The sequence below is a fragment of the Ursus arctos genome, unplaced genomic scaffold (assembly GCF_023065955.2).
Source record: "Ursus arctos isolate Adak ecotype North America unplaced genomic scaffold, UrsArc2.0 scaffold_29, whole genome shotgun sequence".
In the NCBI taxonomy this organism is placed as follows: domain Eukaryota; kingdom Metazoa; phylum Chordata; class Mammalia; order Carnivora; family Ursidae; genus Ursus; species Ursus arctos.
The window spans coordinates 15,064,136-15,091,496 of NW_026622974.1; the positions used below are offsets into that span (position 1 = coordinate 15,064,136).

A 27,361-nucleotide genomic window follows, 5' to 3' on the forward strand; every position below is an offset into this window, starting at 1 on the left:
AATACAAAGAACTGGGAGAAAATGTGTTCAAAAGATACATATAATAAAGGACTGACATCCAAAATATACAAAGAACTCTTAAAAGTCAACAATAAAGGGGCACCTGGGTGGCTCAATCGTTAAGCGTCTGCCTTCTGCTCAGGGCGTGATCCCAGGGTCCTGGGATCGAGCCTCACATCAGGCTCCTTGCTCCACTGGGAGTCTGCTTCTTCCTCTCCCACTCCCCTTGCTTGTGTTCCCTCTCTCACTGGCTGGCTCTCTCTCTATCAAATAAATAAATAAAATCTTAAAAAAAAAAAAGTCAACAATAAGGAAACAAATAACCCAATTAAAAATGGGCCAAAGACCTTAACAGGACTTCACCAGATAAGATATCTGCCGTTGTCCAGACTCTTCTATAGGCTGAGCAAGATTATTTTATGTTCTGTCTACAAACCAGAAGATTCCCCAATGAACAGTGGGTGATGAGGGAGGAATGCATCATCCTGTAGTAGGTACAGTCCTGCTGTAATGCACAGTGATAACTTCTTATAGACCACGTATTCCAGACTCTCCTGTGAGTGCTCAAGGAAAGACTGGAGACAGTGTGTATCCAGTAAGTGATGCAGGACAGGGGTCTCAGAGTTACTGACAATACTCTTTCATTTAGCACAACTTATTAGCAAGTCCTACAGTGATGAAACATCTTCATTTCCTGAGAGATTTTGTTTGCTTCTCTATAAATAGTGACCTGTCTAGTCAAGACTCAATTGATTCTCTCCTCCACAGGCCAAGGAAAACTAGTGAGTAACCACAAAATCCGAGTCAGATGAAAAAGACTAGATCTATTCATTACCTTATTCAGCATTACTTCTTGATGAAAAGTTATAAATGTAGAAAAATCTTGGTGCACTGGTAAAACTAGTACCTCCAAATCCTCTCAACATTTATTGTCCATTTTCCGTAGAATTTCCCCAAATGGAATGGACAGTATCAATGGACAATAAGCCATTCACTCAAATTTGAATCGTTGTTTTCCCTTAGTTGTGATATTCTGAAACTGACAGCTTTTGTCCCTGATATGAAACTTATGTCCCACTGAATGTTTAAAAACATATTACAGAAATATTTATCCAGCCAGATTTTAAGGTTATTCAGTTATATTTAAGATTCTTTGGACCATGTATTAATTTTCTATGACTTATATGTCCTTTTTCTTCTAAATACAATATAATACAACCTTTAGGTTAATGACTGATCTACAATAACACTTCACAAAATGCTCAAAAATCTCACAAATGTAATAAAGCTTAGCTGAATAATTCAAATGACCCTTTTGTATCCTTAATAATTTTATAAACCCAAGACCATTAACATTTACTGGGCCATTTACAGAATAATTAACATGAATTTCTTCAAAAATTATAACATTTCATTTTTCTTCTCACACTTATAGGAGCAGTTGGCTACTTTTTCAGATTGGCTCCCCCCCCCCCACCCCCACTGCAGAAGAAGCTCTGCATAGGAAGTGTCAGGAAAAGAAGGACAAAAAGCTGCCTGAGATGGAAGTGGTGGGCGGTGGGTGGTGGAATAGGCTCCTTCACTCTCAGTCACACTTTCACACCTTCCAGTTCATTAGAGCCTGTATCCAAATCTGTGATTTGGCAAAATTTGTTTCTTTTTTTTTTCTTTTTTAAAAAATTTAAAAAATTTTTAAGTAATCTCTATACCCAATATGGGGCTCAAACTCACAACCCCAAACTCAAGAGTCTCATGCTGTACCAACTGAGTCAGCTAGGTGCCCCCAAACTTCCATTTCTACTTGCCATAGATTTCTGAGGTCTTTTTTGTCACAGCTACACGCTGGCATAGAACGGACTCATCATCTACCAAAGCAAGTCTCCAGCACTGCCCCGACCACAGGGTGCCTGTAATGGTAGAAATGTCAAGAACCTAACAGCAGAAGTTCACATTGTCGTATCCCACTTCGTTTATAACAGTCATAATTTCACTGGACTCATTCTCAAACAATTTGCTACCAGGTTGATTCAAGCTAATATCAAACCCTAAAGGAAAAAGACATACAGAAGCACGCTCCTAGAAGTGAAAGCAGCAAGAAACTGTTATTAGTAATCACTTGGGATAAGATGTAATTTTATACACCCCCCAAGAAAATGTTGTTAATTGGATGCTAGTGTGTATTATACACCAACAAATACAGTAGTCAAACAGTGAATATTAAATCACTGATTGCCAAGGGTCCATTCAATGGATTCTACTGTTAGATTCACCATGTCAGCATATTCTCTCATGTAGCCACATAACGGAGAAGCCACTGCTCCTTGGCTCACTGTTGGCACTGGATGGCAGTCTTTCAAGTGAACTGTTTTTTAATTGATTATTACTATTTAATAGTAAAGGAAAATACTAGAAATGACTCTAATTTGAGCCATGCTACTTCTATCCCATTCACCCATGTTGATTAGAATTCATGAATGATTGATCACTAAGCCTTATGAGCATTTTACACTTCTGATAGCTAGATTGGATAAGTATAGCCCTGGCCCAGCAACTAGGAAAGGTCAGCTGTGCAGACCTAGACTACCACAGTACTATTCCCAAGATACCAATAGTATTGAGGGGCCCTGGGCGCTTCACATATTTGCAGGGAAAAAATGGGGGTTGGAAGGCAAAAGGGTTGGTTCAAGAAGGACATTTGGATTAGCTCTAAGATGGACCAAGTAATTCTCAGGAGTCATCAACCAATCTGAACTTTCTCTGACAGCGTTCAGCCTTTAAGGTTACATTTAAAATGCAATTAAGCCTCCAAGAATTTAGAATAGTTTAGGCTTTTACTTGTAATTTCTGTGATTTTTTTCCTCACTAAAAAGCAGTCTGTTCCAATTAAAAGCTAGATTGCCAAGCTTGAGAATGGAAGAAAAAACTAATAGTATAATCACCATTATCATTGCCATAATCATAATAAGTAATAACAACCACTTATACAGCATTTATGTGGCAGGCCAGGGCTAGGCATTTCACGTCTCAACTGACTCTCCTTCTAATTCCGTGGTTGGGTACTATTATCATCAAGTTTTACAGATGAGAACACCAAGGTATAGAGAGGTTAAGGAACTTACCCAAGATCATACATTTATCAGGTGAGATGGGATTCATGCCCAGGAAACCTGGTTGCACAATTGATTTTAACTATACTGCCTTTTCCAGAGAGAATGAAAAGAATCAGGGTAACAAGAATTGTGTCCTGTCGGTTTCACTTGTATAACAGAAAAAAATAACAACATGTATGCATTTGGCTTAAAACTGTAAAATGGGTGGGGCACCTGGTTAGCTCAGTGAGCTAAGTGCCCCACTTGTGATTCCTTCTCAGGTCATAATCTCATGGGTCATGAGATTGAGCCCCGTGTCAGGCTCCAGGCTTAGCAGGGAGTCTCCTTGAGATTCTCTCTCTCTGCCTCCTGCCCATCACATGCATATATGCTCGTTCTCTCTCTCTCTAAAATAAATAAATAAATCTTAAAAAAAAAAAAACCCTAAAACTGTAAAATGGGTGAGCCAACACTGCACAACTAGGTGGTGGAAGAGCGAAAACAGATTGGTCATCCTGACGCTTAGCCCAGAGACCTTTCTCCTGTACAGCCCTGGCTCTTAGATCCTTTTCAGTCATGTGCACTCCAAGTCAATGCATCCACAAAGAAGGTCCTGAGGCTGGAAACAGAGCTGGCTGCCCTTCCACATAGGGTGGGACCAATACCAGGACAGAAAAATGAGAGAGAGGACTGGACCACATTCATTACCTTAGATTGAGGCTTATCACTATTCCTTAACTCAAAAAAAAACATATTATTAAGCACATCAAACACTGTGCCAGGTACTAGGGACACGGTTGTGAAAATTAAGGAACAAATAAAAACAATAGCAGTGCCTCCTGCCACAGAACATTCTTCCAATAGAGGAGACAGACAATAAATTAATTAAACAAAAATAATTGTACTATCTCACATAATACTTATTGTAAGTACTGAGAAGAAAATAAATAGAAATTTGTAGTAAAAAATAACAGAAAAGGAAGTGAGGTTTCTTTTTAAAGATGGGATTTTGAGAGCGATACCAGACTCAATGATTCATCCAGTATAGGAGTATACGTTACATATAATTACGTAAATTGATCGTGCGGGTATAGGCATGCTTCACATGTGTTTCTATTTCCTTAAAGTTCCAAGTTAAAGTATCACTTGTGGTGGCATTAATTATGGAAATCTGGACGGGGGAACCTATTTGAGTTTTAGAGGCGAGCTGCTTACACCAGCAATAAGCAAACCCTGATGAGGAGATCCACACAGAATTTGCTTCTAACATAACTCTTGCCTTCGGGCGCAACATGCTGGAAACGAACCAATGTACAAATAGCCTTTATTATTTGAAATTATGGACTGAGGTTTCCATAATTTTTAAAAAATGCTAGGTAAATGCATTGCAATCAAATTTCTATATATTTTAAAAGCAAGACATGTCATATAACACATTTGGCATAAAATGATCGCAACGTTTTCATAGCACCTTCATCAGGTTTAATAGGAAATACGTTTTCCCTAATATATTTTTACTATTATTGTATTCTTTAGTAAAACACCTTACATGAAATATGTTCTCACAACTTTGAATCTGATTACCTGTGTGACCCTTTCTCTACTACGGTGAGTATATTAAGAATGATCCATTTAACACCAAGTGCTTCTCTTGTCCTGTGTTCTGTTTCTGTCTAGACTGTGTCCGTGTCAGTGTCTGTCCTCACACTGAGCTGCATTGCCTTGGATCGATGGTATGCAATCTGTCACCCTCTGATGTTTAAAAGCACGGCCAAGAGGGCCAGGAACAGCATAATCGTCATCTGGATCGTCTCCTGCATTATAATGATTCCTCAGGCCATCGTCATGGAGTGCAGCACCATGCTCCCTGGCTTAGCCAATAAAACCACTCTCTTCACAGTGTGCGATGAGCGCTGGGGAGGTGAGTACCTTATGGCCCATAAGCTGACATTGATATTACAGCTGCAAACCAAAAATTTGATTTGCATAGCCACTATAACGCTGGCTTTGTGCATTTTATTGACACTTGTTAATATCATTTTGCAAAAGCATGAAAATCTGGTTGAACCCCAAAACAGTTTCATGGAATAGCTCTGCCCACTCGGTCCTTGGGAAATACGAGGCACAGTTAGCTGGTTTTCATATTTTTCAGATAGGGAATGAAAGGAAAGGCTTTTCCTACAGTTCAGATTTGATTATATCAGCTTTTCTTGAATTCTCTAAAACAAAAAAGGCTCATTTATACGATCCAAATACGTATTCTGGAATGATTAACATTTTACAAGATAGTATGAGGTTATATTGCCTCAAGTGTCAAGTTCCTTAATGGGCTTCAGACACAACTGGAGATTTTCATTTTAAACCCAGGTCCTGCCTAGAAACCTGACTGGAGTTGAGCATATGGACCTATGCTCTTCTCTGAGTCAAATTATTTCCACATGCTATGTTTATTCATAACATATTAAGCTGATAAGCTATCACTGGCATAATTATTTTCTGATTTAAGAATTATATTCATTATGAATCCTTTTTGGTTTCCAATCTGATATGTGTGGCAATTAAACTTAAATAAGCAGAAGTTTGGTTCCTTGGTTCAAATTCTCAGTGACAGCCTTTGAGGTTTTTCTGTAATGGTGGAAACACTTCTGTCAATGCCTGACCATGGCACAAACCTGGACACAGCAAATTTTAGTGTGTCATGTACTAGTTACAAAATGAGTACATTAAATTTGAGGGAAATGATCTATCCTCATCTAGGTAAGTATATAACAATGGCTCAGTTGTGGAGTTTAAACATTAGGAAAGCATTTGTTTATTTGACGGATGTACTTTTATGCTTATTAGAAAATGTATTAACAAAAGCAGTATGCCCCAGGGATTGCTTATAGATTTGGTATTTTCGAATATTTGAATCTTTGAATTTATATGAACTCCTACCTTGATACTGTGATATGGAACACTGAAAGGCAAAAAGTCAGGAATCGAAAAGTTAGGCATTTGCTTTCACTACAATGAGATAAAATTTAAAAGGCCCTGGGATTATCTTTCATATATTATCCAAAGGCATATATTAACTAAAATTTCACAATTTACTGTGTCTCTAATCCCAAAAACTCACTAGCCCTTTTTGAAATTGAGATTTGCCCTTCCTTTCTTTCTTTTTTTTTTTTTTTTTAAGATTTTATTTATTTATTTGACAGAGGGACAGCCAGCGAGAGAGGGAACACAGCAGGGGAGTGGGAGAGGGAAGAAGCAGGCTCCTACCGGAGGAGCCTGATGTGGGGCTTGATCCCAGAACGCCAGGATCACGCCCTGAGCCGAAGGCAGCCGCTTAACGACTGTGCTACCCAGGCGCCCCTGCCCTTCCTTTCTAACACTGCATTTCACTCGCTCTATTTTCTCTGGATCATATTCATCTTTTCCCAATTTTCTCCGTTAATGGTGTAGACAAAAAGAAATGAATGGAAAATTCCAAAATGGTAGGAATATTTCTTTAGAGTCTTAAGTCCCATTTATTTAATGTTCGAACAATTTCTTGAGTACTTAGGATATGCAGGAATTACGCCAACCTGGAGAGAAACAGATTCTGCCTAGGGGAACACATTCCATGTAGTGAGACTGAAAGGCAAAAAAAACAAATGTTTATAGTGTGATTAGTATTTTAATATACTGGTATACAAAGTGCTAGGAACACAATTGAGAAAACAAACTCAGTCCTGGCCATTCGAACAAAAGTTTACAAAGGAGCTGCTAACATTTCAGCAAAGAACTAAAGCTGAGGGGAAATTCTCCAGTCATGGAAGAGGAGAAAGGGTGTCCAGGAAGCAAGAAAACCCATACAACGAGTACTATCCCTTGAAGGAAAAAAGAAGAGGGTCCAAACCTGTAGTTTGTCATGCAGGGATACGCAGTCTAAAGAAGGTGGTTTGGGGACCAGTTGTGACATGTCTCTTACGCAATTCTTACACAATGAGTTCTAGCTGGAAAATAACCTAAAGATCTCTTGATCAGAGTGTGTTAGTTAATTAATGATGAAATTGAGCCATAAATTATTTGCAGATTATGAAGTAAAGAAGTATATTTAACTCTAAGCTTCCAACTCAAAAGTCGGATCCTTTAAGTTTATGAAAATGATAGATTAAAATACCCACCTATTATTTAACATGTGTCAGCTTTCTTTTTTTTTTTTAATGTTGCCCTGAATAGTCAAGTAGCATTCACTTTCATTAGCAAAAAAGATTGCAGAGCTAAGGAATCCTGTCAGTTATTCTGATTAAATAAATAGCCACATCATTTTCTAATTACTTTGAGCAAAAAATATAAATATCTAGGGGCGCCTGGGTGGCACAGCGGTTAAGCGTCTGCCTTCGGCTCAGGGCGTGATCCCGGAGTTCTGGGATCAAGCCCCACATCAGGCTCCTCCGCTAGGAGCCTGCTTCTTCCTCTCCCACTCCCCCTGCTTGTGTTCCCTCTCTCGCTGGCTGTCTCTCTCTGTCAAATAAATAAATCAAATCTTTAAAAAAAAAATATATATATATATATATATAAAATACTCATTTCAACCTTTAGCATTTTGTTATCTAGCTGTAGCAGGGACATTTTCTTTAGAAAGCCAGCAACTACTATTGAATATTTATTTATTTATTTATTTATTTAAGATTTTATTGATTTTATTTATTTTGATGAAAGAAAGGGAGAGAAAACACAAGCAGAGACAGGGGCAGAGGGAGAAGGAGAGAGACTCTCAAGCTGGCTCTGCACTGAGCACAGAGCCGGATATGGGGCTTAAAACTAGTTGGTTCCAGGGCGCCTGGGTGGCTCAGTCGTAAATGTCTGCCTTCGTCTCAGGGCCTGATCCCAGGGTCCTGGGATTGAGCCCCATATCAGGCTCCCTGTTCCGCTGGGAGCCTGCTTCTTTCTCTCCCACTCCCCGTTCTCTGTCAAATAAATAAATAAAATCTTTAAAATTGGTTGGTTGCTTAACTGACTGAGCCACCCAGGAGCCCCTATTGTTGAAAACTAAAAAATCGAAACTCAGCCTTCAGAAGTAATTTAGGAAACCTATTTGAAAATGATTTTATGTTAGCCCACAATTACTTAACATAATTGTAAAGACTTAAGCAATACAAAATTGAGTTTATCATCCACAAAAACAATAAAATTTATGAAATTAACTTTTTGAATATTAAATTGTTAATCACTTAATGTTTTCAAGAAGAATAGGAATGAATAATACAGGTTCTTATCATTTTGATCGTTAGACTGTTTATTATAATGATTTTTACATAGCATAAGCTTTGTTTATGCTAGGCTATTTAGAAGTCCACGTTCAGCTTAAAATGTTAAAATTCGGACGTGTGTGATAGTCATAACCTAAAAAGTACATAGGAAATTATATTTTACAGTGTTGGCTCTCTAAAGTTCAAACATCTTTCAAGTCCAAAAACATTTAGCCCAATTTTAAAAAATTTCTTGTGAAGTATCTTCTGAGATTAATTCATGAATTGTGTTTCTTATGTTTATCCTAAGTTAAATCAATACCATAGTTACAAAAGCTGACAGTGATATCATAATTGTCCTACAACCAATATATTTCAGCATGGATGGAGTCAGTGAGCAATGTGGTCATTTGATCCTTATCTATCAAAATACTTTTAGGAAAGTCTTACAAATGCTATCTCACTCCTGGTACAAAGTTACTAAAAACTCTGTCTTAGTCTTACTGAAAATATTATCAGAAATATTTAATATTTTGTGGATAATTCTGCAACTCATATTTATTATTGCCTATGACTTGTTAAAAAAAAGATTACAAACTATAGCTTCTGGCAGACACACTTGATAGTCAAAAACAAATGAAATGTGTTAATATTTATTTTAATGATCTTTAAAGTATGTCTTTGTATATCTTACATTAATTCATACTTCAATAATTTAAAAAATTTTTCAGAATTACATCCGTAGTTCCCTGATTGTTTGATTTGTAAATGCATAGTTTCACAGAATAGTTCCTGTTGGAAGGAAAGTAACTTCTTTTTGTCATTCAAAGGTATAATTGTTTCATCAGTCATCCAGTGTTTAATGAGCATATACTGTTAGTCAAACATTTTTCTAGATACTGGAGATTCATAATCTCTTTTATTGGAGCTTACTGCTGAATTGTTCTTTGGTGGTCTGAAAGAAATAACAATGGAGCCCTTCTTTACAGTCAAACTAATTATAGCATCTGGCCTATTATAAGATAGAGAATGTATAGATAGATAGATAGATAGATAGATAGATGGAAAACATTTATTAGAGAGAATATAGTAAAATATATTAAAGATTTAGGTAAACTTTAATGGATCTATAAATTTTGAAAAGGCAGTCTATATTGAATACTTGGGAAATTATATCTAATTCATTTGCCCATTAAATCCCTGATAGGTGTAACATGAAAGATAAAATGTTTGTAGATTTTGAGACAATGAGATTTAACATGTTGGCTCGGTAATGGACTTTAACAAATCTGGGATTAAGTCTTGTCTTATTAATATGTAATATTATTCTTTAGTCTCTGATTTCAGAGACTAAAGGTCCACGTTTTCTCCTTATTTATTTGATGTATACGCAAGAATTTATTCAGATTGTGTCTATTCCTCAGTCGAGTAGAGACACCAATTTTGAATGATTGTCAATCTTTAAGATGCAGTTTTATAGTTTGAATGCCTAAGTGGAACAAATTTCCTGTCACTACGTTCTAGGTTATATATAAATGCCTTAAATATATTGAAGACATTGTTCACCAAGTGCAGGGAGACTGCAAAGATGGTTTCAACACATATAACTTAAAATTTCAATGGCATTTCTGGGTTTCCGATTAGCTTAGATTGTGAGCATGAAATGAAGAATGTTAAGACTATCTTGTTTCCCCAATTATCTATAATAATCTCTTTATTAAAACATTCAATACCAGACTGCAAGTGCAATTTCACTTGATCAACGTTTCTGTGTGGGTGTTCATTATCATAATTTGCATTTACCAGCCAATTACATATTTTACCAACTATTTATAAATATGCGGACTGCAGAATGAGCTTTCTCTCCCAGCTGTTTAAAACCCAAAGTGTTATCACAGTGATGGTATCCACAGCTGCAATTAAATAGGAAGAATATTACCTCTCAACTCTACCCTCCTCCACTCACTCAGTTTAGTCTGAGGTAGGGACATCAGGGCTTCACAGGTATGTCAGCTTCAAAGGTCTATTTTTATGTGGGAAGGTCATGTGACACCTTCAAAACAAAAGTTCACAGCCACTCAGGTGCCTGGGAAGTGCTGAGGTCAACCCCCAGCTCCTCAGAAACGGGGCTTAGGGAAGGCTGCTCTGGGAAACAAACTGAGGGCCTCAGAGGGGAGGGGGTGGGGGACTGGGATAGGCTGGTGATGGGTATTAAGGAGGGCACGTATTGCATGGTGCACTGGGTGTTATACGCAACTAATGAATCATGGAACTTTACATCAAAACCCAGGGATGTACTGTATGGTGACTAACATAATATAATAAAGAAATATTATAAAAGATAAAAAGAAAAAAAAGAAAGGAAAAAGCTGTCATTCCTCCAGTCAGGCTGCTTGGATTCTATCACTTTTTCCTGTAACTGGCATGGTTTTATAGGATAAGCTTGAAAGGAAGTTAGAAACTGATGAGCTAGGTGTGAGCCACGTGGGCCACAGAAGAGCTAAAATGGATGCCCCAGGTCCGCGCATCTCTTAGACCTCCCAGCCAGCACAGTCACCCTGCTGGCCCCTCTGGAGATGACAGTGAAGACAAACATCTACCTGAGAAAGAGGACAGGGTTTTAGAAGGAAGACTAAGGAGAATAGTAAATTTAACCAACACTAGAAGATAAGGCTATGAATTCAAGGTTGTGGAGGATATTCAACTCATAAATATACTTCAAGTCCATTCAGTAATAATTAAATGAATGGTTATTCGATAAAGGTTATCAATTATTATGGTCCTCTTAATCATTATTGTTGGTTCATGCTGACTATAAAGTGCCCTTACCACATTTGATCCCCTGAGTCTTCATGCTTCTATATGCCCTTTCTGAAGCAATGAAAAAAATAAAATGCAGGCAGGCAATAGCGTTATCCCTCAAGAACAGTGTGGAACTAACCTCATTGCCAATATAAAAGTCAAATTCAGTTGCTTAATTTTTGGAAGTGGAAAAAAAGGGAAAAATCCACTTTGTTTTGTTAGCATTCAATTAGAATTATATCTAATTATTGCATTTATTATCCATGAAATCCATGTAGGATATATAGTTTCCTGTCTTGTATTTAAGTAAAAGTAGCTGGATCACTGTGATATACTCAAATACTAGTATAAGAAAAATATCCTTGAAAGCATTTAAAAAGTCAGTAGGGGTCCTGGCGGGCTCAGTCGGTGGAGCATGTGACTCTTGATCTCAGGGTTGTGAATTTGAGCTCCACACTGGGTGTAGAGGTTACTTAAAAATAAAATCTTTAAAAAAATTAATAAAAACAATTAAAAGTCAGTAATAAATATATTTAGAAAAACCAAAAAATTTATATTAAGCCACGATGTTATTTATTAATTGAATAATTGAATCTTTAATAAATACCTAATCTGTGATATGTATCATCTGTGTACATAGACTTAATGATAAGAAATCACTACAATCCTAGAGGTGCTTGTGACTAAATAATGAGATGAATATAAAAAAACACCATATTTGTTTAAAAATTAACTTTAAAAAGCCCAAAAAATATTTTTATTAGAAGTACATGCATACATACATATAGATACACATGACATACTGAAAGAGAAATTTTTTTATTGTTCTAGTAATTAACAAAAAGAATCATTAAATGTTGACTGTGTTTATTTTTCCAAAATTTTTACACATTTATATATGGAGGTACAACTGGGGAATAGCTTCCCGTTTCTCAGGAAACTTACATTCTAATGAGGAAATCAACTCAGTTTACATTCTTTCCCCCAAAGCATTAGCAATTAGGTTTGATTGTCTTGTTTGTTATTGCAAATTCAAGTATAGCACAATCCAAATTAATTTTTATTAATTAACCGGAGGTAATCAGACAAAAAAGTTCTTTTCAATAAATGAAGGCTTGACTTTAGATAGCGTATGTTAGTACAAATTAATAAATGGCTAATTGTTATTCCTCTCTGAGTACGTTAAATAAAATTAAGACTTCACATTTAGTGTGTGTGTGCATACTGAGTAAGTGTAAGCAGTTAATACTATATTACAGTATCTGTGTGTGTGTGTGTGTGTGTGTGTGTGTTGTATGTGTGTATAACATGCCAGTGAAATCATACAGAAGTTAACTGTGTACTTTAAAGGCAGAACATTGACAGGCATACCTTTAAAAAAAATCTGTGAATTATAAAACAATATTTTATTATTTTGGCTTTCATTCCAGGTGAAATTTACCCCAAGATGTATCACATTTGTTTCTTTCTGGTGACATACATGGCACCACTGTGTCTTATGGTGTTGGCCTATCTGCAAATATTTCGTAAGCTCTGGTGTCGCCAGGTATGTAATTTCAAATAATTTTCTTGTGTTTTCTTTAGGATGCACTTAAAAATAAAACTTAAGAAGGGTGCCTGGGTGGCTCATTTGGTTGGGTGGCTGGCTCTTAATTTTGGCTCAGGTCATGATCACAGGGTCCTGGATGTCATCTGCTCCATGCTTAGTGGGGAGTCTGCTCCGTCTCCTCCTCCCCAACATGCTCTCTCTCTCTAAAATAAATACATCTTTTAAAAAATGAATAAAATTTAAGAGTGGATTGAACCAACATAATATGCTTACCAAAGGATTGTGTGTTCTTCTAAAATGATGAAGCCTTAGCCATGGAAATCTGTCTAGGCATTTTTTTAGAGTGGTATTTAGGGATTGTGTTTTATGAACTGCCTTAATGACTTTAAATTGTAAAGCTCTGTGATTAATTGACTTGATTTTTGTCTAGGACTAATATTATAAATTTTACTTTGTATGAGAAGTAACAAAAATTTCTTTAACATTTCCTGAGACTGTATGTAAAGAATGTTGTCTTTTATATGAGATTTATGTAGTACATTTTTATTAGATGTTAAGCCTCCAACATCAAAGATCTTATTTTTTGTAGTAGAGTAGAGAATCAAGCAGAATTTAGACTTCTAAACACTGTTTATCATGCTGACTTGGGAGAATTGTAGTTTGTCAGATCATTTTGCTACTTCAGTGAGTGTACTCATTCTGTGTTATTCATTCATCAGATGTTTATCATATTTCTTTTGCATGTATGTCTGAGAAAAAGCTAAGCGTTCCTGTCAGATTCATTGATGGATTCATAGACTAGAGGAGGGAAAGACTCAGTTACAGAGTGAAAATCATCTTAATAAATATAAGCCAAGGGATCAGAGGAAGGCGTGGTAGAGGGGTATCTAATTCAGAGCAGGAAACACTTAAGCTGAACATTGATGATTCCAAGTAAATCACCAATGAACACATGTAATGGTTTATAAAAGTTTAGACAAAGAATATAGCTCATCCTCTTGTCCTTATAAATATTATCTTAAAATGCCGCATTTCTTGGAGATGTAGCTCTCTCTCTAAACTTATTGCTAGTACTTAGAGCTTATCAGGCTCATGGAAAGCCATGCCCTTAGTCTGTTTGTTCTGACATATTTTAGCCAACTGAAGGAATTTACCGGCCACCTTAATTCATTAAAAAGAATTCGCAGACTTACCTGGGCTTTGTTTGAGGATGAGTCTTAATTTGGGTCTCCTTCAACCTTTGTTAGTCAAAGCAACTTTCAAGATATCTTTTGCTTGTTGAATACGGGCAATAGTTGCATTTTGCAACCTTGTATATCTTATAATTCCAATGTTTTTCTATTCTTCCATTTTTGCAAAGGAACAATTTCTTTTATAACCTTAAAAATGCAGCCAGTACCAACACTTATTAGCATTCTAACCCCCAGTCTTTTCAACTAAGGTAACAAATGTGTGCCACTGTAGAACGTGAGTTGTTTCCCAGTCCCAGTGATAGTTCCCTCAACACCATCCCCGGAGCCGCGGTATCACATATTTTAGGGTGTTTGTTACTATCACACCTACTTCTTAGTAAGTATTATTATACTAGTCAGTTTTTGCTAGGTTATTCTGCTGAAAAAACAAAAACAAAAACAAAAACAGGGGCACCTGGGTGGCTCAGTCATTAAGCGTCTGCCTTCAGCCCAGGGTGTGATCCCAGGGTCCTGGGATCGAGCCCCCCATTGGGCTCCCTGCTCTGCTGGGATCCTGCTTCTTCCTCTCCCACTCCCCCTGCTTGTGTTCCCTCTGTCGCTGGCTGTCTCTATCTCTGTCAAATAAATAAATAAATAAATAATTAAAATCTTTAAAAGAAACAAACAAAAAAACCCAACCCCAATGTGTGTGGCTTGCAACAGCCGTGTGTCTCACTCATGTTCCATGTCAGTAGTGAGGATGGGCTGTAGCTGTTCTCTACTTACTGTCTTATTTCAGAACTCAGTCTAAAGGAACAGCACTTCCTGGGACATGCTCATTCTATGACTGAGAGAAAGGGCAAGGAAGTGGGGAGAAATACGTAATGTCTTTTGGATCTTTGCTTTGAACTGGCATATGTTAAGTCTCTTCATACTTCTTTGGCCAAAACAAGTTGTGTGGTTAAGCTTGACCATGGAGAAGGAAAGAATCCTTCTCTCAGAGAAAGACACTGCAAGTCATAGGACAATAGGAATCTTCTTACGAGCTGAGGAGTGAATAATTAGAAATGACATAGTACAGAGAGCTCAAAAACACAGACTCAAGGTCCAGATTGCATGAGTTTAAATCCTGACTCTGAAACTTAATAGATGCATGAATTTTGTCAATTTCTTAAATTTCTCTGCCTCTCTTTCATTATTTTAAAGTGGGATTATGTAGCATCTACCTTACAGAATTATTACACTTATTTGCTGAATTAGTGCCTAGAGCAGAGAAAGTGCTCATCTATTAGAATACTTTAATATATGCTATTATTTCTCCTTTCAACTAATTCTGCTTATAGATCTAAAATAACAAGTAGGTGTTGAATCCATGTACGTGACTACTTTCTTAAATAGGTCTCTTTCATAGTACTTTTTTGTTAAAGATTCTATGTATTTATTGAGAGAGAGTGTGTGCAAAAGGGGGGAAAAGCAGAGGGAAACGTAGAGAGAGAATCTCAAGCAGACTCCATGCCAAGCGTGGAGCCTGACATGGGGCTCAATCTCATAACCCTGAGATCATGACCTGAGATGAAATCAAGAGTTGGACACTTACCCAACTGAGCCACTCAGGTGCCCTATTTTCATAGTACTTTTCTTTTTTTTTTTTCTTAAAAATTTTATTAGTTTATTTGAGAGAGAGAACGTGAGTGAGAGAGCAGAACCAGGGGGAGCAGCAAAGGCAGAGGGAGAAGCAGACTCCCTGCTGAGCAGGGAGCCTGACGTGGGGCTTGATCCCAGCACCCTGAGATCATGACCTGAACCGAAAGCAGCCACTCAACGACTGAGCCACCCAGGTGCCCCCATAGTACTTTTCAATAATATTATAATGACCTTTTGTATTCGTCTATCTGCTCTACTCTAAAGCTGAAGACAGTACACTCTAGCCTTCATCTTGTATCCCTCCAATTTGTGTATGCTTAGAACATTTCAGTTGCTCAATAAATACTTTATAAGAAAAAAGTGAGTAGAAGAATAAGAGAAAGTTTTGGGAACGTTTCAATAGAAGAGACCATTGGGGAATCCATTTCCCAGTTACTCAAAGAGCTATTCATAGAAAAATTGGAATTTGAAAAATTTCTTGAAAGAGAAAAAGCACTTAATGAGCCTGTAGGAGTAAAGATATGTTAGACTGAGATTGAGATTTTGACCAGGAATGTTCAGCGTTATGAGCATTCCCTACTTCCATATATTTTACTAGTAAGTGTGTACTACATATAATAGATGCTTTTATTTGTTTATTCATTTATGTACAGATTGACATAACTTTAAAACTCTTTGGGGGTACCTAAATCTGTTCATCACTGAATCCCCAACACTTAACATGGTATCCTGCACTAAGAAGGTATTCCAAAAAATGTTGAATAGATAACTACTGAACTCCAGCCAGTTTATTTCTCCATTATTTAAGCTTACAGTTCTTCATGTCTCAAACGCTAAAGTAAGTTCAAAATTGTATTGCAGGTTTAGAAATAACCCACATTCTTTTGATGAATTGTTCTGGTTAGCACAAACCATATGATCCAGAAGATTTGCAGTAAAATGCTTGGGCTGTGAAACTAAAAACATTTACAAAACAGATTGGAATGGAAAATGACAAGTTCAGCTGAGCTCACTTTAGCAGCCACAATAAAGTAAATTAACCCCAAATGGGTGATTATGTAGAATTCTGCTTGAGCAACTCTCAATTTCCAACTGTTAATGTCTATAAACAGAGTTCCAAAGCCTTATGTGTGCCATTGGCTACATCAAGTGAACCATCAAACGGAGGGCCTATCCTATTTGCTTAAAATTACAGATGCATGGAATCTGTTACATACTTTGGAATTTGTAAGTGTGAAATTATTAGTGAGCAAAGTGTGTGACCTTGTCTGACTTTCTCAAGAACTTTCAACTTTGTTAAAAGAATGAACCAGTGCTTTGCTATCATCAATGACTTAAATTCTTTTTTGACAATGGGACTGAGGGAATTCAGTCAGTCTGGAAATTCTACAGACTCTTCTCTAAAAGTCCTCTTTTTAAGAGCCACTTAATTTTAGTTTATGTGACTCTATCAATGTTCTTTCTAGTTCTAGACCTCAGATAATTCAACATTTAAATTTCACTCATCATGTGAACTCATGTTAACTCATTCCAAAAATATTCGGTAAGCACCCACTATGTATCTGGTGCTGTTGGAGGAACTAGGGATGAACCATAATTGATACTTGAGTCTGAAATAAATTTCAACTTACCAGGGAGTATAACTTTGAAAACCTTTTCCTATCCCAATTTTTCTCACAGTCTTTTCTACTGTTCTTTATTCTTCAGCATTCTTCCAAGAAAACTTAAAATAATTAATGTTAGGTGATGATATGTCAGTCTAGTGTGAGAGAATAGCAAACTGTAATTGCAGAGACAGAACCAAGAGGTGATAACTCAAGTTCACACAGAGAAATAAAGAGCACTAATAAAAGTAACTACATGGGTAAACATGAAAGAGAGTATAAATGTATTTTTGTTTGTAATACTTTTTTTCTCCTATTTGACTTAAGAGATAACAGCATAAAGCAATAATTATAAAACTGTAAAGATTCAACTTGTAATGTAAAGATGTAATACAAAGGAGGGAGACAGGAATGAAGCTAGTTTGGAGCAAAATTTTTATACACTATTGAAATTAAATTGTCATTAGTCCAAATATTATTTAGGTTGTTAATTGTAACTCTCAGGGCAACCACTAAGAAAATGACTCAAAAAACTATAGTGAAAGAAAAAAAAAGAATATTAAAATGATATACTAGAAAATACTTATTTAACACCAAATAAAGCAGCAACAGAGGAAAACAGACATAGTATATATAAAAACAAAGCAAAGTGACAGATGTAAATTATTCCTTTTTAATAATTAAATTAATAGTTAAATCAATAATTAAATGCAAATGAATGAAACAGTCCAGAGTTTGAAAGAATACATCAAACAAACAAACATAAAAGGATCCAACTCTATGATATCTACAAAAGACACATCTCATATTCAAAGACACAAATAGGTTAAATGTAAAATAGTGCGGAAAAAATGTACTATGCAAACAGTAACAAAAGAATGCTGAGGTCGCTGTAGTAATATTAAAGGAAACTTTACCAAAACTGTGACTGTCAGGGCACCTGGCTGGCTTAGTCACTGGAGCACACAACTCTTGATCTTGGGGTTGTGAGTTTGAGCCCCATATTGGGTGTCGGGATTACTTAAAAATAAAATTTTGGCAGGGTGCCTGAGTAGCTCAGGTGGTTAAGGGACTAACTCTTAGTTTTGGCTCAGGTCATGGTCTTAGGTTTGTGGGATTGAGACCCAATTCAGGCTCCAAGCTCCGTGGCGGGGGGAGGGGGTGTCTGCTTCGCTCCCTCTCTCTCTGCACCCCCCCAATATACTCTCTTTTGAAAAATCAATAGATTAAAGTCAATGAAACTGAAAATTGGTTCTTTGAAAAGATAAGAGATAATTACAAGAAAAAAGAGAAAAGATTCAGATCACTAAAATCAGGAGTAAAAGAGGGACATCACCACAGATGTTACAGAAATAGAAAGAGTAAGGGAATACTATGAATAATTGTATGCCAACAAAGTAGATAGCATAGATAAAATGGACAAATTTATAGAAAGACACAAAATACTGAAACTGTCTAAAGGAGAATTAGGGAATCTGAATAGACCTATTACAAGTAAAGAGGTTAAATTAGTAATAAAGAAATTTCCCACAGAAAAAGCCCAGGTGGCTTCACTGTTGAATTCTACCAAATGTTTAAAGGATAATTAACACCAAACCTTCACAAATTCTGAAAAAATAGAAGAGGAGGGAACACTCCGTACCTCATTCCATAAGGCCAGAATTACACAACTATTAAAACTAGACAAAGATATCACCAGAAAACTATAGACTAATATACTTATGAAAATAGAGTAGTATACTCAACAAAATACTAGCAAACCAAACCCAATATGTAAAAAAAGGTTATACACGATGACCAAGTGTGATTTAGCTCAGCAATGCATTGTGGGTTTAACATATGAAAATCAAGCAGAGTAATGCAACATTAACAGATAAAAGACAAAACCCACATGACGTGATGATCTCAATAAATGCAGCAAAAACATTTGACAAAATACAGCACCCTTTCAAGATAAAAGCACTTAACCAAATAGGAATAAAAAAGACTTCTTCAATTTGATAATAAGGTCTAAAAATCCCACAGCTGACATCATATTTAATAATGAAAGACTGAATATTCCCCTGCTAGGATCAGGAACAAGATAGGGATGTTTGATCTTATCAGTTCTATTTAATATTGAATGGAACTAGATTCTATCCAGGTCAATTATTCAAGAAATAAGAATAATAACAAAATGCACCAAGATTGAAAAGTAAGAAGTAAACAAACTCTATTTGTAGATTATATGATATTGTATATAGAAAATCCTAAAGAATCCACATGCAAAAAAATTACAAGTTCAGCCAGTTTTAAAAATAATAGATCAATAGACAAAAATTAATTTCATTTCTATAAACTAGCAAAGAACAATCCAAAAAATAGAATTAACAAAACAATTCCATTTAAAATAGCACTAAAAAGAGTAAAACATTTAGTAATAAGTCTAACAGAAGAAAGATATAGCATATACAATTACATAGTATCATTTAAAAATTAAAGAAGGACTACATAAATGAAATGACATTTCATGTTCATGGATTGGAAGACTTAATACTGTTAAGACAGAAAAATTCCTCAAATTGATCTATGGATTCATCACAATCCCCATCAAAAACACAGCTGTCTTGTTTATTTGTTTGTTTGTTTTTGCACAAATTGGCAAATAGTACTAAAATCAATATAGAAATGCAAGGGACCAGGAATAGCCAAAATAATCTTCAAAAAGATGAACAAAGTTGGAAAGCTCACTTCTCAAAGTCAAAACTTATTATAAAGCTAGATTAATCAAGATAGTATAGTATTTGTAAACAGTCATATAGATCAATGTAATAGAATTCAAAGTTTGAAAATAAACCCTTATATTTATGGTTAATTGATTTTTGAGAAGACTGTCATCACAATTCAATGGGGGAAAAATCATAGTCTTTTCATCAAATGGGGCTGGGATAGCACTATATACTCAAAAGAATGGAATTGGATGTCACCTTACACCAAATATAAAATTTAACTCAGAATAGATCTTAGACTTAAATATAAGAACTAATACAGATCTTCTTCAACTTACAGTGACATTACACCCCAATAAACCCATCATAAATTGAAAATAAAGTAAGTCTAAAATGCATTTAATACACCTAACCTGTATAGAACAACATAGCTTAGCCTAAACTACTTTAATGTGCTCAGAACAATTAGCCTACGTGTGGGCAAAATGATCTAACATAAAACCTACCTTATAATAAAGTATTGAATACCTTATGCAATCTATTAAGTACTGTACTGAAAGTAAAAAAAAGAATGATTATAAATGTATCAATTGCTTACCTTCATGAGTTCATGGCTGATGGGGAGTCGCAGCTCACTGCCAGTGCCCAGAATCATGAGAGAGTATCATACCACAATAACAAGCCCAGGAAGAGATCAAAATTCAAAGTAAAATTTCTACTGAAGGTATATTACTTTTTGTACCATCATAAATTCAAAAAATCATAGGTCAAACCATTGTAAATCAGAGGCCATCCGTGCTATGAAACTCTTAGAAGAAAACACGTTCACTATATATCTGTGGTCAGGTATCATTATGACCTTGGTTTAGGCTAATGGTTTAAATGACACCAAGACCACAAGCAAAAAAATTCACAAATAGATAAACTGGATGCTATTGAAATAAAAAATTTGCACTTCAAAGTATACCATGAGGAAAGTGAGAAGGCAACTCACAGAACGAGAGAAAATATTTACAAATCACATATAAGATAAAAGGCTTATATCCAAGATATATAAGGAACTCTTATGATTCAACAATAAAAAAATAACCCATTAAAAGTAAGCAAAGATTTGAATAAACATTTCTCCAAAGAAGATATACAGATGGCCAACACACACATACAAAGATGTAATTATTAGGAAATGGAAATCAAACCTCAGTGAGATACTTTTCATACTCCATAGGATGGCTAAACTAACTTTTTTTTAAAAACATAATTATTAGTGAGAATGTGGAGAAATTAGTACTCTCATTATATGGCTGGAAAATTGGAAAATGTGAAAGTAGAAAATAATGCAGGTACTTTGGGAAATGATTGGGCCATTCCTCAAAATCTTAAAGGATTAACATGTGACCTACCAGCTTAATCCTTAGGTATATACCCAGGAGAACTAAAAATGTGTCCACATAAAAACTTACACATTATTGTTCATAGCAGCATTACACATAGTAGTCAAAAAGTGGAAATAAACCAAATGTCCATTGATGGATGAATGGGTGTGGTATATGCATACAATAGAATATTATTTAGCTATAAAAAGTAATGAAATATTGACACATACTACAACATGGATGAATCTTGAAATTATTAAGTGAAAACAGCCAGACACAAAAGACCACATATTTTATGATTGTGTTCACATGAAATGTAGAGAATAGGCAAATTTATAGGGCCAGAAAGATTTGTAGTTACAGGAGGTAGTAGGATGGGGTGATGGGAACTGATTGACAAAAGGTTTGGAGTTTCATTTCAGGTGATGAAAATATTCTGGAATTAGTGATGGAGTGATAATTGCACAACTTTGTGAATGTACTAAATCCTACTTAACTGTATCTCTTAAAAGGTGAATTTATGGCATATAAATTCATCTCAATAAATCAGTTTTTTAAAAAGGAGAACAAAAATGGTGGGTTTTTTAAAATAAGAAAAAAATTAAAGATGGAGACAATTCTTTTAGGAAATTCTTCTGCTCAAACTTGGGGGAAGGAAAAAAGTTGAAACATAATTTGACATGTTGATGCAATGACAATATCTAATGGGAACTATCCGAAGGTTGTTTGTGACTAAAGATTTTAAGGTCCATAGAAATACAGAAGCAGGCGAGGACTTAGTAAAAACCATTTGTTGAATTCCAAGAAAGAAAGGGGAAACCAGTTTCTACAAAGAAGAGCTAATTGTGTGACAGAGTAATGTTGAGAGACAGCACATCTGGGGATGGACAAAGGACAAGAGCGTTGAGTTTGGGAGTTGGGTGAAAGGATCATGGACAGCCGTTGTAGTCCATAGGGTTGTCTATAGACCCTGAAAGTAGAGCTTTCTATTGTGAGAATGAAGTCAAGAGATGAGACAGTTAAAACAGTTACGATCCTCATCATGTGGACTTGGCATGCTCATCTAAATTCTAAAAGGTCTTGCCAGGGTTTGAAAAAAAAAAAAAAAGTCAAGAAGTCATAGAGTTAAATGGGAAAAAAAAAAAAGTCACTGGGTCTTGGAGCCCAATCATTCCCAAATGGTAGTATAAGGAGTAAGAAAAAGTCCCATTGTTCCTGCCAGACAGAGAGAGAAAGGTAGAGATTATTGTTTCATATGAGATAGCACCTACCAAGTACCAATTGTACTCTATTATGATAAAATGGGTAATGAGCTAAAGAATAGAAGGAAGATAAAGAAGATCTGTCCTCCTGGAGCAGGCATTTTTAACTACTAAGAAAAAACATCATCCTAACTCTCAGACTCTTCCAATTACTAACTTAACTCTGCTCTTTCTCCTCCTCTTAGCTAAAATTCATGGCATTTCCATTTGTTGGCTCCTTTTCTCACCACCTCCCACCCTCACTGATTTCTCAGCCCACTTTATCTTATTCAAATCCTATCTCTACACTGAAACAGCTCCCACTTGAAGTCATCAATGATTTCCAAAAAATGTTCCCGTAAGGATTTCTTGCTTGATCATTTGCCAGCACTGAATAATGTTGTTCATGGTTTTACTGTTTACATACTATCTTTCCATAGCCCTCCTATCTGTCTTTCTGCTTCTCTTTGCTTTGAATATTTATACTCCCTTCCCTGGCTACTAAGTGACTTTTTACCAAGTTCCTTCATAACTGCACAGAATTTTTTTAGGTGATGTATTTTCCAAGCATTTTTTTTCAATGAGGTGATTTCCCAAATTGTACTTATCAGACTTGTCCTCTTCTTTTTTCCAAGATACACACAGTCCCATATACATACATATACATTATATCTATGACTTTACTGTGAATCTCAAAATCCGATGATATGAGTTTATTAAAGGATGTGTTAAAGGTTATGATTCAATAGCCAGATAAAGAGATACACCAGGCAGGGAGCTTCCGTGTCCTTTCCAGGTATGCCATATACCACACATCTCCGTGTGTTCACCAACTTGGAGGCTCTCTGAAACCCATTGTCCTTTAGGGTTTTTATAGAGGCTTCATTAGGTCATCATGATTGACTAAGTCATTGGTCTTTGGCTGATTCAACTCCAGCCCCTCTCTCCTTCGCAGAGGTCAGGGGGTGGGACTGAAAGTGACCATCCTTTAATGGTTGTTCCTCCTGGCAACTAGTTCCTGACCTTAAGTTACCTTCATTAACAAGACACCCATTTCACTTTTTACAGCTCTGAAGCATTTTCAGGAACTGTAGATGAAGACCAGATATATCTGGGAAATATATTTTGGTCATCTGAATCATGAAATATACGCTGTAAATCATTTTATACAATGGATTGTTTATTGACTTGGGGTCCTGCATATTGCTAAATTCTGGTATTAGCTCTAGTAGAGTTTTGGAAATCCTTAGGATTTACTTTGTAAGCAATAATGTCTCCTCAATAAAATCAATCTATATATCTTCTATTTTTCTTTTCTTCTTGTACTGGCTAGGACCTCCAGTAGGCACTGAGAAAAGACTTCATTGTTTTGTTCTCAGTCTTAAAGGAAAGTGTTCATCTTTTCCTGTTAGGTAGGATGATAGCTGAAGACTTTTTTATAGATGTCCTTTACCAGGTAGATAAAGTTTCCTCGTATTACTAGTTTACTAGTTTACTGAAATTTTTTTCATGAAAAGGTGTTGAATTTTTCCAATGCTTTTCCTTTATTGAGATGGTCATATTTTTGTCTCTTATTCCGTTAGTATGATAAATTGCATTGATTAATTTTTGAATGTTAAATCAACACTGCATTGATTGAATAAATCTAATTGATTTGTTGAGTGAATTTTATTATCCTTCTTGTATATTGCTAAATATGATTTGATAATATATTTTAAGGAATTTTTCATCTCTATTCATGAGAGATATTCAGTCAACTGTTTTGTTGTCCTGTCGTTGTTAGGATATCTATAGGGTTATAAAGTTAGTCGAAAAGTATTGTTTCTTTGAATTTCAGAAAGAGTCTGCATAAGATCAATAGTATTTATTTTTTACCATTTGATTGAGTTCATCAGTGAACCTATCTGGACCTGGAGTTTCTGTATTGCAAGATTTGGAATCATAGTGCCAATTTTGGTAATCTTTAGTGTCAGTTTTGGTAATCTTTGTTTTTCAAGGTATTTATCCATCTCACTTAAGCTTGCAAATTTATTCATTATTCATAATATCTTCTTTTCTTCTTTTAATGTATGCAGCATGTTTCCCTTTTCTTATAAGTTAATCCTAGTCACAAATAGAGCTTAAGAAAGGGCAGGTTTCAAGGTCCATCATTTACATGATATTTCCAATTCATAAATTGTGGCAATACCTCTTCCAAGATGTATTTTCATATCATAGATGATTTTAAAGTTTATTTACAATAGTGGAATAAAAGTGGAGTGTGTGTGTGTGCGCGCGCGCGTGCACACGCTTTACACAGTTGGATTGTGGAGTCTTCCTGAGATGGCAGGGGAAGACCTTCCTACATGGACAGCCTCTCAGGCTGGATTTCTCAATGCCCTTTTGTATGATTATTAGTTCATGTAACTAGGCACGTATTTAAAAATTTACCGTCTTCCATAACACATTTTGTTGAAGTTTATAAATGGAAACCTTATATCAGAATGGGAAAAGATGAGTTTTGCAGTCAGACAGACCTTAGTGCCAATTCTGACTTGTTAGAAGTAGACATGGATATCTTATTTAACCTTTCTCAACGTCTGCTCGATCATCTATAAATAGGATTTATAATAATCTCCTTTTAGGAACGCATTAATAATTACTCAAGATTATGCAGAATTCCTGGTGCTCAGTTACTCAGTGATTTCTATTATCATGACGCTGACCTTCTCTAGACATGTACAACTTATTGATGGGGACATTTGTAGGTCTCCTCAAGATGAATTCAGATTAAACATCTCCCATCCTTATTTAGATCATCATCTGAAAGAGGACATTATCACTGGTTATGTTTCTTTGTTTTTAATTCTGATTGCATGCTCCCTGTGGCGGTTTCTCTTTAGAGAACTCTGTTTCTGAGGGTTGAAGAAGTTATCAGAGGCAGGATATTGTTTCTTTCCTTCAGGGGAGCGCTCAATAATAGAATTGCTAAAGTTTAAATGATCTCTCAAAGATCATTTAGAAAACAGTTCAAGATCATTTAGCAGGCATTTATAGGGCCACTCAGGCTACAGTTTTTCTGGAACTTTCCAACACCCATTGCGGCTTCTCAATTATTTTAAAAATGACTATTTAAAAAGAGACTCACAGAGGAGGGATTCTCAGTGCCCTCCCCGCCCCCAACCAGTAATATAGATAAGAAAATTTATAGGACCACCACTATGTGAAAAGGTCAGTCTACATAACAGAACATATAGAGCCAGAAGAGAGATAATTTATCAAATGTTTTTCTATGTAAGGGCAGGTTTTCATTAACTCATTTGTTTCTTTTTGAGAGAGAGTAATTATGGTTAAAAGAAGCTCCATATTAATTTGTGCAGAAATCAAAGTAAAATTCTACTTGTAAAGATTATCTAACACACCTGGATCTTGTGATGTATAAAGCAACAGAGGCTATCCAATGTGCATTCTGAGAGAGCACAGGAAACTATGGCGCTGTCCTGGCGAGCAGCACAGAGATAAGAGCAACAATTGAATAATCTTAACAGAACAAAGAAGACCATGGAGGCTTAGAACCAACACAGGGCTATGGTGTGCTTGTTGGCACATTTTCCTCTTAAAAAATTATGTGTGCTGAATTTTATTGTTTTGCTCACTAAACTCTATCAATCTTCATGAGCTTATAATTAAGAAAATATTACACTTGGAAGAACTCCCTGCTATTATCAAATAACTTTGAAAAGAAATGGAAAAGTACAAGTTGTAGAACTGTTGTTACAAATTCCAGCTATTTGAAATGTTAATGTAAGACCACAAGGGATTTTCACTGTGTTCATATGGTTTTTTTAAATTTGTTTTAAAGATTTTATTTATTTGAGAGAGAGAGAAAGAGTGAGAGAGTGTGAGCATGAGTGGGGGGAGGGGCAGAGGGAGAAGCAGACTCACCACTGAGTAGGGAACCTAAGGGTGTAGGGGGGCCTCGATCCCAAGACTCAGAGATCAGGACCTGAGCTGAATGCTGAGGCTTAATGGTCAGATCCACACCAGGGGCCCCTGTTTGTATGCGTTTTAAAGGGCCAGACTGGAACACAAAATGGGTTTCAAGCAATTTCATAACAATAAATAGTAAGCAGCAGAGAATATTTTATTTATTTTTGTATTCTCTTCACTCAAAGTTTCCATTGACCAAAGCTGAGAAACAGCATCTAATAAAAAGCACTAGGTAGTCAAGTCCTATCTGTCCATCTGGCAGCAGATGGCAGTATTGATGCATGAAAAAAATCCTTCCAGGTTACTTCGGCGATTACCTGTTCATTTCCCCCTCTTTAAACTGAGGTATCTGAGCTGAACCAGAATTCCTAATCAGAGAATATGGTTGTTGTCCTTTTACCGCTCTTCTTTGCCAGTTTTTCTTTCTCTCTCCTCTTAATTAAGAGCTGGCTTTTGTGGTTAGTTTGCTTGTTTTGTTTTTAAGAGCAGTTTTAAGTTCACGGCAAAGTTGAGTGGAAGATACAGAGAGGTTTCCCAAATGCCCCCTACCGCCACTAATGAAGTGCCTCCCTGGTATCTGTATCCCTCACCAAAGTGATACATTTGTTACGTCTGATGAATTTACACTGATGTAGAATCATCCAAAGTCCATAGTTTACCTAAGCGTTCACTCTTAATGTTGTACATTCTATGGGTTTGAATAATGTATCCAAATACATCATATAATGTATAATGACATGTAGCCATCATGGTATCATACAGAGTACTTTACTGCCCCAAGAATCCTCTGTGCTCTGCCCATTAGCCCCCCAATACACCCCTCACCACCCCACGGTAACCTTTTGGCTGTTTTGGCAAATTAGATTTGGCAGCCTAATCTTTTTACTGTCTCTCTGATTTTACCTTTTCTAAAATGTCGTATAGTTGTAGCCTTTATGGTATGTACCCTTTTCAGGTTGGCTTCTTTTACTTAGTAATAGGCATTCAAGTT

The 27,361-nt window shown here is 36.0% G+C and overlaps 1 protein-coding gene across 1 annotated transcript in view; it reads left to right on the forward strand.

Annotated features, from left to right (window-relative positions):
- Positions 1 to 27,361, forward strand: part of HCRTR2 (hypocretin receptor 2) — a 99,018-nt gene that overhangs the window by 65,900 nt on the left and 5,757 nt on the right. The window contains 2 exon segments of the mRNA XM_026507202.2: positions 4,767 to 5,010; positions 12,541 to 12,656. Coding sequence (XP_026362987.1) covers positions 4,767 to 5,010; positions 12,541 to 12,656 — 360 coding nt within the window.